This window comes from Oratosquilla oratoria, chromosome 3 (genome assembly GCF_046742065.1).
Source record: "Oratosquilla oratoria isolate Oo_2021 chromosome 3, ASM4674206v1, whole genome shotgun sequence".
In the NCBI taxonomy this organism is placed as follows: domain Eukaryota; kingdom Metazoa; phylum Arthropoda; class Malacostraca; order Stomatopoda; family Squillidae; genus Oratosquilla; species Oratosquilla oratoria.
In genome coordinates, this window is record NC_134779.1 from 57,549,998 (window position 1) to 57,564,997 (window position 15,000).

The 15,000-nt window shown below is 44.3% G+C and overlaps 1 protein-coding gene across 1 annotated transcript in view; it reads right to left on the minus strand.

Moving 5' to 3' along the window:
- The window catches only part of pb (homeobox proposcipedia), a 9,355-nt gene extending 5,315 nt beyond the window's left edge, over positions 1-4,040 (minus strand). The window contains exon 1 of the mRNA XM_076173686.1: positions 3,819-4,040. Within this exon, the coding sequence (XP_076029801.1) occupies positions 3,819-3,885 (67 nt within the window). The 5' untranslated portion in view covers positions 3,886-4,040. The remainder of the gene's footprint in view (positions 1-3,818) is intronic.
- Positions 4,041-15,000: the final 10,960 nt, after the last annotated feature.

Consider the following 15,000-nt stretch of genomic DNA (forward strand, 5'->3'; position numbering starts at 1 on the left):
ACCCGTTCTTTAGTTCCAGCGCCCGCACTGGCACCTGTTCCTGCTCCAGTGCCGGCGCCGGTATCCGTTCCTGTTCCAGTACCGGTGCAGGCAATCGTTCCCGCTCCAATGCCGAAGTCGGCATACGTAGCCGCACCAGTACCAGCGATGGCACCTGTTCCCGCACCAGTACCGGAGCCAGTACTGGGGCGGGAATGGGTGCTGGCTCCGGCACGTTCCCGTGCCAGTACCGACACCGCTTACCCGCACCAGTACCGGCGACGGCACTTGCTCCGGCACCATTACTTGCGCCGGCATTCGTTCTCGTTCCAGTACCGGCGCCGGTACCCGTTCTCGCAGCAGTACCGGCGCCAGCGCCCGTACCCACACCAATACCAGCACCGGTACCTGTTCCAGCACCAGTACCGGCGCCGGTATTTGTACGGGAACGTGTGCCGGCGCCGGTACCGAGGTGAGAATGTACCGGCGCCGGAACCCGTTCCCGCACTAGTACCAGAGCCAGCACCCTTTCTCACTCTAGTTCCGGCGCCGGTACTGGTACGGAAACGGGTACCAGCGCCGATACTGGGGCGAGAATGGGTGCCGGCCCCGGTACTTTCCCGCACCCGTACCGGCACCGTTACAGGTACGGAACGTGAGCCGGCGCAAGCACATAAGGAACCTCGAGTTTGCAGTAGAAAGTTGTATACATGAAAAATGTGTATTAGATATACGAAACCGTAGTTGCAAAAGACTTGTCGACCACAGCCATTGGCGGGATTGGGGCCAATGAACTGTGTCGGCGGAAGGCAGATCGTGCTTGCTTTCACCAATCAGTTCACTAAATGTAGTTCTATTCCCAATATATTAGTGGGAGCGGTTGTAATGTTAGCAGTAGTGGTCGAAGTAATTTTATATGTACATCGCCGCTAATAACCAGCTTTTTATCACTGCGGACAAAAATTTTGAGCCATCGAGATAGTAGAAATTAAAAATGATCAGCATTTGAAGATTAGTCTCTAATCATAAAAGAATAATGACACTCCTACCGAGTCAGGTAGCAAAGTTTCTAGTGTAGTGATTGCGTAAAACCTATACAATCAATACCTCAAAAAGTGTATTGGTGATAAGGGGTAGAATAGCCACCGAGATCATCCTACCTAAGTATTCTCAACCTCTGGTCTATAGACCCTTGAGAGGAGAGAGGTTGGGGATGAGAGATGGGTAGTAGTGGGTTGAACACAATTCGAAAACTAGTTGTGATTGGTGGATACCAGACAATTCTATTCAGCGCTGAAGTGGTCTTCTCCACGAGACTAAAGAACAGCAATTCATAAGTACGAGGTATGTGCCGAAAGGCGGGTTGAAAACGCATGACTATCGTATAACACGTACAAATAGACCCTTGAGAGGAGAGATGGATAGTAGTGGATTGAACACAATTCGAAAACTAGTTGTAATTGGTGGATACCCGACAATTCTATTCAGCGTTGAAGTGGTCTTCTCCACGAGACTAAAGAACAGCAATTCATAAGTACGAGATGTGTACCGAAAGGCGGGTTCAAAACGCATGACCTATCGTATAACACCTGCAAATGGACATCAAAACGCCTTAATGGGATTGAGGCGATTACGACCGTCACGCCAAGAAGACCTCACGGTCCTTGTACGATTATATTAATCAACAAGTATTGTACATCGGGCTTTGATTAAGCCTTGTTAACCCTCCTGACATACAGTCCTAGACAGATACACAAGGTCGCGGCAGAGAATTTGAGTCATTAAGAGGGTAAGAGATTTAAAAAAGCCAATATAAGGGAGATATACTTAAAAAAAAAGAATGATATATTAATCCTCCTAACATATAGTTCTGCACGGATTCACAGGCTATAGACCCCACGTCACCTAACGAGGAGATCCTCCATGTATCTTGAACGCTCGCTGGCAAAGCGGGTTAGGGCGTCGCTACTTGCGACGAAGGCCGAGGTGTGGCTGTTCGAACCTTGCTACCGGCGACCACACCACAAAATCCTCTGTAACGGGCACCGTCCTATCCCGATAAAGAGGAGTTTCGCGACGTCAAACCTAATCATCATGATCGATCTTTGTATAACTCGACCTGAATACCTCAGGGGGAATAGACGCTAAAACAAATCCTCTTCCCCTCTTCCCCCTGGGGGGAATGGAACAGACACACAGCGCGGTAAGGGGACGGAAAAGGGTAAAGGGGGAGGAGGGTGGGGGATACATTCCCTTTAAATTTGTGTCTGGTGCCAATATAGGCAAGAAGGTCTCAATTGGACCAGTGCCACGGTGCGCATTATTGGCAATTGGCACTCTCACTCTACTCCTGCGCCACCCGATATAGTTGGTTCAATTTCACTTGACAGAAATTTGATTAGGAAACAGATTTCATGTTCTGTACTGGAACGAATATGTGAGACCTATGCATAATGTATATATAATCTTTACATGGAGTAGAGGGGGCCTCTTACTACTGAATAAAATTGTCTGGTGGCACACTCAAAGAACCGTTTATTGGAGCTTCTGATAACAAAGCTAAAACCTCTTCACAAAAGAGACGAATTTAATGAACTATGTACAGCCACGAGCAAACGTTTTGATCCATACAGAGTTGTTCATGATGCAAATTAGAATTCTTTGTCTGACGATCTTTTTTTTTTATTTATTGAAGAAAATGACCTAACTGTAAGCTAAATAACACATAGGAGAATATATCACAAATTCGACAAAGAATAAATGAATGAATAAATTAAATAAATGATATGATATGGTTTAACAACACACTCCCCCCCTATCGGGAGGCTAGGACGGTGCCCCTCACAGAGGGCTTTGTAGCGTGGAATTTAATGAACCATGCCCTTGGGTCAGCTTCGCCGGTGGCAGGATTCGAACCGCCCTCACCTCGACCTTCGCCGCAATTAACGACGCCCTAACCCGCTCAGCCAGCGAGCTTTCATAATAATAAAATAAATCAGATTGACGTTGTATAAACTACAGCGTGGGTCAGAGGTTTTGCTCATGACTTAAACTATTTTATTCAACCGAGGAGGACAACCACAAGATTGAACATTACTTTGGCCGATCGTGACCCCTTCAACCTTGCATAAAATAGTCTGTCTTCCACCAGAACAAAATTTGTAAAGTGCGTCACTGTGCTCAAGGGAGTTTCCCGTCCGTCCATTTCCAACTCGGTCGTGAAGCCAATTCCAATCAATTTGCAAACGTTTACACGTCAATTCTGCCACAAACGTTTCCATAAAGGAAATCGGCCCGGGAACGTTTGGGGCGGATCCTTCGAATGGGGACGTTTCCGTGATGGATGAAAACGTCTGTAATCGTTTGTTAACGTTGTTCATCTCCACAGCCGTGGCTCACTAGACACCAGACGATCAGGTGACCATTTGGTCCATAACAGGGACGGATGCAGAGAAAACAACAACAACAACAATAACGTATAAGGTACTGCCTACATAAACTTTACGTAATCAATAGTTGACTTTTGTGACACCCCTATGGACCAGAAGAACGTGGTTTTATCTGATAATTTAAGGATGATCTCCAGTTGTAGAAAAATGCTGATCATTTTTATTTTTTATCTTTTTCTCACATTTTTCTTTTACCTCGCCTCCGCGTCGGCGCCGGCGCCACATTGTCCGCAAGGATAGAATCGCTGGTGAATTACAATCTATAACTACAGCCTCTTCACCGCTGACCAAAAAAGGTCACGGAAACCAGTGAAAAAAATATTTGTATGGAAAATGATAATAAAATTGATAATAGTGAACAGATGAAACGAACAAAAACTGTGTACTCACGGTTGGAATATTGTCTTTGTGCAGGAACACCTGGCGAGATGTCCGCTGGAAAGACAGAGAAATCCATAAGTTCTTTTGTCTAATAAAACTTTGTTAGTTATGATGTAAACGCCTTTTCAAATAATTCGGGTCCGTCAGTCAAGCACACTCAGTCAGCCCTCTTCCAGTCAGCTCAACTGTTACCCAATCAGACCAACTTGGCCTTATGGGAGCAACAGTCAGCAAAGGCCACGTCAGTCAGGAAGTCTGTCAGCCAGTCACTCGTGAGTATGTCTCCTTTGTCTTCAGTCAGCGGAGATCGAAATCTTCGAAGTCTTCGAAGTCTTCGAAGTCTTCGAAGGGTCTTCGAAGTCTTAAAGGTCTTCGAAGTCTTAAAGGTCTTCGAAGTCTTAAAGGTCTTCGAAGTCTTAAAGGTCTTCGAAGTCTTAAAGGTCTTCGAAGTCTTAAAGGTCTTCGAGGTCTTCGAAGTCTTCGAGGTCTTCGAGGTTATCGAAGTCGCCGATGTCGAAGACTTGCAGCGTGTGACCGCGAGTCGACGGCACTTTGTGATCGACTACAAGGTGACAGAACGCCACACAGTGCCACGTCTCAGTGTCCCTCCGAGTCTGAAGCACCTACAGGGCGTGTTAGCAGCAACAATCACAACAGGACATGATGACAACCGCGCAAGAATGCGGATTGACCAATTAGCTGATTAGGTTAAGGTACCAAGAAGAAAACTTGGTAAAGTTTGCATTGCAGAAAATTTATATATATGAACCGTATATATCAAGTTGCTTGTGGCTAAAGTTTGAGTTGTGAAGAAAGATTCATCAAACAAATGTAAATGAAATGTCAAAACATGGGGGTAATTACTAGACTCCAATGCTACGCACTGCAAGAAAGAAAAGCAGAACTGGCGCGTTCCTAGGTGCGTTCCTTAATGCGTTCCGCTTTAGGTTGGCCGTGATTAGCGCTCCTAAACTATTAAAGCTTAAGAGACAGATTAATATTGAAATAAAAGTGCGGTAGGCCACATACTATACCAAAGAAAAAAATCGTAGGCCACATCCAAAAGGTAGGCCACATATTATATCGGCACCTATATTACGTTAATAGTTTGGGAGCGCTAACTGCGGCCAAACTAAAGCGGAACGCACCGAGGAACGCGCCCAGCTCTGAAGAAAAGTCATATATACCTGTATAGGCTCTCTAAGTAGGAGTTGGACAAAAGTATGCGAAAATGAAGTAGAATTCTGTACTTCAAAAAGCACAACAAATGAAAAGTCACTGTGATTGTACACACTGTAAAATAAGGCAACGTATACAGATGGACACTATTAGGAAAAAACACTGTCAAATACAAGAAAATTACTGCAGTGTAATGGGTGAGGTGCAACGTAGGTATAAGCTATACACGAGAACAATCACTGCAAAAACACTGTAAACTCTGAGGAACAATTCATTCACAGCCACTGCTCAGGAAATTTCACTGTAAATGAAGAAATACAACAAGGAATGAATCTGAGTGAGGGAAACTTCTGGAAACTGAGACACAACAAAATAGAAGATTATCTAAAAGAAGATAAACCACAGAGGCAGAGGCGGATACTGTGTATGGCAAAACAGTACAAAAGGACGCTATGCATGAAGAGATATTTTTCCGTAGAAAGTAGGTTTCCAAACCTTCCGTTTCTTTGTACCCAATGAATAATTTGATAATTTTCATGTACCAAAACAAATTTCATAATAAAGTTAATACTACATCAGTTTAATCTTAATTTGTTATGAAATCTGTACATGGACTCCGTATGGATTTTGTATTAACAAGATAAATATTTGGATAATTTTCATGTACCAATGCAAATTTCATAATAAAGAAAGTTAATATTACATCAGTTTATTCTTAATTTTGTTATGAAATCTGTATATGGATTCCGTATGGTTTTTGTATTGACAAAATAAATAGACTAAGCTTGGTGGATTTATAAATTATCTATATCCGAATGTACAGCAGAACATTATGTATTCTACAGTAACAGTCAATCTTACAAAACTCTTGAAAAGTACAAATATGTCCCTGATAGTACATGTACAATTGGGAGTACATTTTCTCCAGGTTGGGAAATCGTGATACAGAAGTACAGGAGTAATAGATTCTAGAAAAAATGCAGATATAATAAAACAGGACACAGTTAGTTATTAGGTATATAGAAACATATAGTTTCAGTAATGATATCTGAGGCAAATACACACGCTAAAGAAGCACTGTTAGTGCAAGAAAAAAAAAGAAAGTCGAATAGGTGATATTAAAATGTTACGGTTGAGAAAAAAAAATAGAAAAAAATAGAACGAAAAAAAGAAAAGTAGAAAGAACGAAAGAAAGAAACACACTCGAATTGACATCAATTCAATTTTGTACTTCGGTCCGATTCGTGGCCGCTCGACCGGTATGTACAGTATGCGCGCTCGGCCAAATTGATCATGTCCCACTCTCATGGAGTCTTTCGTCCAAAATACAGAAACTGGCAACTCGACCGTCGTTGTACGATTAGACGTTGGTGAGTTTAGTTCATGTATTTAACAATTTTAGTAAATTCTCTTCTTTATTAACACACATAACCCAAGTTCCAGGAATAAAGTTTAGTAAATAAGAGTGAGCGAATGAATAGAGAAATATATTAATAAACAAAAACAAAAAATTAAAACTAGATAACGAGTGAATTAATAGAATACATAACCACTGGCTGAGCGGCAAAGGTCGAGGGGATGGCGGTTCGAATCCTGCCACCGGCGAAATCGAACCAAGGGCATGGTTAATTAAATTCCACGTTACAAAGCCCTCTGTGAAGGGGCACCGTCCTAGCCTTCCGATAAGGAAGAATTTGTGACGTTAAACCATATCAATCAAAAAATAGAGAAACAAAAGACAAACGAACGCAAATCAATCAACTGCATGAGCAACCACAGGAAAAATATAACAGAATAAAATAAAATATCTCTTGGAATCGAGACGTGACTGATGTTGCACATGATATAGAGAAATGTATGATAATGTACTACGATTGCTAAGATTTGTTCACAGACATGATAAGAACTGGAAAAAATATATAAATAAATAACTCCCATGTCTCCATGCAGGCATGTTGATCACATGCAATATATCCTTATGTGTCTTTGGTATCTTATATGTTCCTACACACGCTAAGCTTTTCTTTTTATTCTTTCATTTTTGTTTTATTTGGTCATGTTATTGTTAAAGAGAGAGAGAGAGAGAGAGATATGTATCCTTCTAGTCACAAGTTCGAGTCCCGCACTGCTCGCTATCCCTCAGTCTCTCTTTCTCACTCATATATACAATCACACACACACACACACACACACACACACACACACACACACACACACACACACACACACGTACACACGTACGTACACACACACACACGTGCACACGCACGTTCACACGCACGTGCACACACACACACACGCACGCGCACACACACGCACACGCACACACTGGTTCAATAACTGCTCAAACTCTCCAGAACAATAACAAACTTGTCAATAACTACCGAGTCCCTAATCGATTGCATAAAATCTATAAAGTCTGACGAATAGGCTACGCCCACCCGATGAAATCCCTCAATGCGGTGACGTCAGCAAAGGTTTCTTGCCAGCGCCAGGTGATTTTATTCATCTGAGGGACGAATTTGGGACAAATGTGGGGTGTCGGTCCATAGTGTTCCCTCAAATCGCCACCAATTCCCAAATGACCACGAAAGTAGTCCCATGTTTGCTTCTCTTTAAGCGGGATTAACGATGTATAGAAAATGCCGCCGTATTGAAGGGGTCAAATAAGAATGTAAAATTCAGAAGTTTAATCACGACAAGGACACGGGGTGGGAGGGGTGGGAGGGGAGGGAGTGAAGGGAGGGGAATGGAGGGGAGGGAGTGAAGGGAGGGGAATGGAGGGGAGGGGGGAAGGGAGTGAAGGGAGGGGAATGGAGGGGAGGGGGGAAGGGAGTGAAGGGAGGGGAATGGAGGGGAGGGGGGAAGGGAAAGGGGGAAAGGAGGAAAGGGAAAGGGAAAAGGAGGAAAGGGGAAAAGAGGAAAGGGGAAGGGAAAGGAGGAAAGGGGAAGGGAAATGGGGGAAAGGAGGAAAGGGAAAGGGGGAAAGGAGGAAAGGGGAAGGTAGGAGAGGGAGGAAGGAAAGGAAGGGGAGTGGGGAGGAAGGAAGGGAAGGGAAAGGGAAGGGAAGGGCAAGGGAGAGGAGTGAAAGGAAATAAGTAGACACAGATGTAGATAGAGGCGAGTAGAGTAGACTATTGGCTAGATGGCTTGGATTGGACTTGGGGTGGATGGGAGTAGGAGGGAGGAGGGGCAGGGACTGAAATACTGATTGAAGGGTATCAACTTTGCTTAGTAATCAAGACTTCAGTTAAATCGTTAATAATCAAGAGTCTTGCCTTTGAGGTAATTACTACAAAACGACGGATTAAAAATTAACTTTTTACGAAGCCGCCATTGCCCTATACCCTTGTGACTAGTAAGTCAAGATACTAGAGCTAGTGAGACTAATTCTAGTAGTGTCTAGAATACTGTACATCTTGACATATATTGTTTTTATGATAAGCTGACGATCGAGAAAATCTCCTACCCACAATTCATCTGATGAGACCCCATCTATACATACACGTTACTGTAATGTACACATACATATACACACGCACACATACACCATCATTAAACTTCATTCCCTCACCACTATCACCATCAGCATTATTAATACCACTAATGCTACGACCAGCACTACTATTGTTGTTACTGTTAATACTACTGTTACTACTACTACTACTACTGTTACTGTTACTACTACTACTGTTACTGTTACTACTGTTACTGTTACTACTACTACTACTGTTACTGTTACTACTACTACTGTTACTGTTACTACTACTACTACTGTTACTACTACTACTACTACTGTTACTACTACTACTGTTACTACTACTACTACTACTACTGTTACTACTACTACTACTACTACTGTTACTACTACTACTGTTACTACTACTTGTTACTACTACTTCTGTTACTACTACTACTACTACTATTGTTACTACTGTTACTACTACTACTACTACTACTGTTACTACTACTATTGTTACTAGTTACTACTACTATTGTTACTACTGTTACTACTACTACTACTACTGTTACTACTACTACTACTACTACAACTTTTACTACTACTACTACTACTACTACTGTTACTACTACTACTACTACTACTACTGTTACTGCTACTACTACTATTGCTACTACTACTACTATTGTTACTACTACCACTACTACTATTGTTACTACTACCACTACTACTGTTACTACTACCACTACTACTGTTACTACTACCACTACTACTGTTACTACTACCACTACTACTGTTACTACTACCACTACTACTGTTACTACTACTATTATTCTTTTTAAAACGACCTCCATCCTCGTGGAATTGTGTGGTGAAAGCAGTCAGGATCTGTCTCCCACGCAGTTCATTGGCCCCTCTTTCACCAATGACTGTGGTCGACTATCCTTTTGTATTTTTTTTTTATTTCACTTTAATGAAGCCTAATACAGGAATTCTGCTACATTCTGCTCAAAATCTAGGTTTTGTACATGTGCTAATTTAGGCGGTGGGGACCTGGTACCTCTCAGACCTAAGAGGACTGATCTTAGAGTGAGAATGACAGTCTACATCTCATCCACGTTACAATGCTACCTTTTTTTGGTTGTTTCTTTTCTGCCATCACCTCTGCCAGACGAGCGTAGAATGCCTTTGCTCTTGAGCCCATCCCACCTGAAGTCGTAAAGTGGGACGCCTCAATAGTTAGGTTATTGTAACAGGGGGACATCGGATTAAATATTCGCATATCAAAGAAGGCCAGTTGCTCCCATCTCCAAAAACCTCTTGCGCTGACATCCACTCGTGCTTCATCTGATGTGTTGGACGTGCGGTGCCTGAAGTTCTCCCCTCCTAGTAGTAGTAATGTTGGTTCGATGGTCACATCCTTGCATAACTTCTAAAGCATTTGGGCAGTGAGGTCCCCCATCTCTTCATGTCTCATGCAGATGAATCTTTCCTCCTTGCATATAGCATGGTTTGGGTCAAACTGTGTATCACAGGAACATCTGTTAGGCAGCCTTTCCAATGGCCATCCATACCTCAAGGCAATGGCATCCGTGTATTCTCTTTTGTTTAGGTTGAATCCCTTTGCCCTGATTGGTAGTGCTGTCAGCCAATTGGACGCCCCATATTCCTGTGCCATTGCTATCTTTCTTTTCATATTATTCGACAGATGACCTAATGGAGTGCAAAGCTTCTACTTCTGCCTCACTTCCCTTCCCTTTGATATGTCTCTTTTGATTTCTCTGATTTCCTCCACATTAGTCTCCTTCTGCCTAGACATTCTCAATGTGCTTTGATTTCCCCAAGTCCTCTAACACGTAAAGTGTGGAAGTACAGCCAGCGTTTTGAATACCCGCAGAGCGTAGTGAGATGAGTTAATATATGCTCTTATCGTATTAGACAGGTCATCTCCTCTATTAGGTCTTTGGTTGCATTGCATTTAGGTGGGGTGAAGAGGTTTCGTAGGGAGAAGGCAGGTATCCTGCTGTAGGCGTCGTCCAGCCACTCCTCAACCATAGGCTGTTGCCACGCCTGCCACGTCTGCCAGAATCTGCCTTCCCCCCCACCTGCCCTGCTGCTCTTGATGACGTGGGATTTCGTCCCCCGACCTCGATATCACATCCTTCTTCTGAGTCTCGCTCACTAGACCACCAACCACGTTCATCTCCATCACATCCCTCCCACCCTCCACAGTCTCCACATCTTCTCCCAGTTGATCACTCCTCGCCTCCGGATGTTGTTACTCCATCCGATTTCTGCATTCCCCTCATCTTCTTCTACTACTACTAGTACTACTACAACTACTATTTTATACGGCCTCTATCCTCGTGGAACTGTGTGGTGGAAGCAGCAGGATCTATCTCTCACAGACACAGTTTATTGGCCCCTCTTCCGCCAATGACTTCTACTACTACAAGTACTACTACAAGTACTACAAGTACTACTACTACTTCTACAACTACAACTACTACTACTTCTACAAGTACTACTACTACTACTTCTACTACTACTACTTCTACTACTACTGCTTCTACTACTACTACCTCTACTACTACTACTTCTACTACTACTACTACTACTACTACTTCTATTACTACTACTACTACTACCGTCAGCACTACAACAATAACTCCCTCGCCATTCTCTAATTCCCGAACCCATGAACAGTCAGGGCCCTCATCCCGCTTCCTTCCCACCCGAGGCCTCCCCGTCCATCTCCCCCCGTCCATCTCCCCCCCCCCTTTCCCACCACCCCTTTCCGTTATCCATCCCACTCTAATCCATCATCCTTCCCTTTCTCTCCCCTTCCCCCCCTTCCTGGGCCTGTCACGATCCCTCCCATCGCCTCTTCCCGAAGACTCTGCTTTCCCGTCACCGTCCCCTGTCCCGATAAGGAACTCCTCCAACCCTTCCTCTCTGGCTCGTCAGCATTAGCTGTAGTTTGTTAACGGGTCTTTGATATGTATATTCATGTATGTGTGCATTTATGTATGGTTCTACGTGTGTGTGTGTGTGTGTGTGTGTGTGTGTGTGTGTGTGTGTGTGTGTGTGTGTGTGTGTGTGAACCTGTATATATGTATGTTCTTATATGTAATTGTTTACATGAATATGAATACACTCATATGGATGTACAGTACGGATGAATGGCTACCTGTGTCTTACATTTTCTTTCATATAACATACACGCACGCGCGCACACACGCACGAACAAACAAACAAACAAACAAACAAACAAACAAACACACACACACACACACACACACACACACACACACACACACACACATATATATACATACACATATACACATTTTTTCTTTTCTTTCTTTACAACTTTCACATGTGGACATGTTTTGGCTGTCGTGTGGTTAGGAAGCTCCTTGGGCCAATGCACGTTGGTGCTCAGGCGCGGTAAGTGTAACCGTATGTTCGCATCCCGATGTCCCCGCGTCATCCACAATCCTGTTCTGCCTCAGTCATCTGATTTCTTTTATCTTTTTCCTTCTTTATTCCGGTTTATTTCTTCTGTGTCTGTTGCACTTCTTCGTGTTGTACTTCATCCTTAATTTTATTTATTTATTCACTTATTTATTGTTTATTTATTTTCTATTTTTTAAGTAATTTTTTCACGTCTACTCTTTTTCAGGTCTTCCTCAATACTCCTTACTCATATATATAGATATATATATATATATATATATATATATATATATATATATATTTTTTTTTTCTTTCTTTTCCTTTCTCTATCCTCCCCAACTCTCCTCCAGTCACTCTCTTCATGAGTAAATAGCTCATTACACATTCGTTTCTCTTATCTACCACTACTTTTCATTATCCTTTCATTATCTTTTCATTATCTTTTGCTTTCCTTCTTCCCTCCTCCTCTTCTCCCCACTCCCCCTCTTCTCTCCACTCCCACCCTCTGTTGGAAGAAGATATATTACCCGTCACAGGACGTCACAACTACACGTCACAGGACGTCACTCTACGAGAAGATAGATATCTAGCTTACGACGTCGCATACGTCGCAGCAGCAGCAGCACTAAGATGCTATTGAGTGTTAGTTTTAACCAGAACCCGACCAGAGGCCACTTAACAAGGGAATTAGACAGATCTAACCTTCACTTCTTAGGACACCTGGTCCGTACGAGAGACGACCGTCGAGAAGCGTACGTCCACAGAAGGAATTATTCTTATATTTTATTTTTCACCGTGCATTATTGAAATATGCCATGTCCATTTATGTATCATAATTGTATATATTTTTGTTTAATAGTGAGTGTATCACTCAACCATATAAATACCTACTTCTGTCACATTCTAAATATTACTTTACGACTACACACACACACACACACACACACACACACACAACACACACACACACACACACACACACACACACACACACACACATATATGTATATATATGTAGTGGCAACCGTCACAGCCTTCGTGGTCAGTTGCCTTGCTTCTTGGTGCAGATCACGACTGACTCTTCACAAGACAACTGGCTGCGATTTACTAGAGTAAATCCGTAGAACTAAACGGCCTTTACTTGCTCCGCTACTCACATCGTCTCCAAAAGTGTGGATCGCTCACTTCTCCCCTCCTCTTCATCCCCCTCCCCCTCTTCTCCCCCTCCCCCTCTTCTCCCCCTCCCCCTCTTCTCCCCCTCCCCTCTTCATCCCTTTCCCCCTCTTCTCCCCCTCCCTTTCTTCTCCCTATTCTCTTTTTCCTCCACCTTTTCCTTTTGCTCCTCCACCTCCTCCTCCTCCTCTTCCTCCTATCTCCACCTCCTTGCCTTTTTCCTCCTCCTGCACCTCCTCATCATGTACCTCCTCCTCCTCCTTCTCCTCCTTCGCCTTTTACCCCTCTCCCTCTGCTTCCCCTCCTAGTCCTTTTTCCTCTCGCACCTCGTCCTCCTCCTCTTCCTTCTTCATTTGCCCTCTTCCTCTCCTCCTCCTTCTCCTTTTGTCTCTTTTTTCATTTGCCCTCCTCTTCCTCCTCCTCCACTTCCTCCTCCTTCACTTCTTCCTCCTCCTCCACTTCTTCCTCCTCCTCCACTTCTTCCTCCTCCTCCACTTCTTCCTCCTCCTCCACTTCTTCCTCCTCCTCCACTTCTTCCTCCTCCTCCACTTCTTCCTCCTCCTCCACTTCTTCCTCCTCCTCCACTTCCTCCTCCTCCACTTCCTCCTCCTCCTCCACTTCCTCCTCCTCCTCCACTTCCTCCTCCTCCTCCACTTCCTCCTCCTCCTCCACTTCCTCCTCCTCCTCCACTTCCTCCTCCTCCTCCACTTCCTCCTCCTCCACTTCCTCCTCCTCCACTTCCTCCTCCTCCTCCACTTCCTCCTCCACTTCCTCCTCCTCTTCCTCCTCTTCCTCCTCCTTAACTTTTTCCTCCTCTTCCTCCTCCTCCACCTCCACTTCCTCCTCTTCCTCCTCCTTAACTTCTTCCTCCTCTTCCTCCTCCTCCTCCACCTCCTCCTCCTCCACCTCCTCCTCCTCTTCTTCCACTCTGGTTCTCCACTTCGCCGCGTTTACGAGCGTCCTCCTCATTCTTCGTCAATCTGGCGACTCGTCCTCCGCGCCATCTCTCGCGGTCTTTTGCGGCGTTCCCATCATCTCCTCCTCATAATCTCCACTTTTCCGCCATCGATCTCCTCCCCCTCTCCTTCCCCCTCTCCCTCCCCCTCTCCCCCCCATACACCTTAAAAACTCGAAGCCCTCCCCGTCGTCCTCGAGATTTACAACGTATTTGACTTCCTACTTCGGGTTGTCGGATGGGAAGGCTCCTCCTCCCCCCCCCACCCGCTACGAGATCTCTGTCAGAGGCCATTTACTCGAAGTCTTATGAATAAAGATGAAGAAAAGGAATAAAGTAAGGTCACGGAAGGGGAGGGAAGGTCATCAAAGCAGAGCAGAGCAGGTCAGGGTGGAACAGGTCAGTTTAGGTCAGGTTAGGTTAGGGTAGGTTAGGTCAATTTAGGTCAGGTCAGGGTAGGGTAGGGCATCTCAGGTTGGGTGAGGGTAGGGTAGGCCAACTCAGGTTAGGTCAGGTTAGGGTAGGGTACGTCAATTCAGGTCAGGTTAGGTCAGGTTAGGGTAAGTCAATCCTACCAGAGTAGGGTAGGTAAATCTAGGTAAGGTCAGAGGAGGGTACATCAGTTCAGGTCAATTCAGATAAGAGGAGATCAGGTCAGGTCAGGCAAGTTCAGGTAAGGACATTTTCGAAAAAAAAAGAGAAGAGAGAAGCTATGGCGTTTCTCTCTTTGTGATGGCTGCCGGCAGGCTACTTTATTCATCTACCTCCTCTCTCTCTCTCTTTCTCACTCTCTCTCTTTCTCTCTCTGTCTCTCTCTCTCTGTCTCCCTCTCTCTGTCAATCTCTCTGTCAACCTCTCTTTCTGTTTACCTCTCTCCCTGTCTACCTCTCTCTCTGTCTACCTCTCTCTCTGTTTACCTCTCTGTCTACCTCTCTCTCTGTCTACCTCTCTCTCTGTCTACCTCT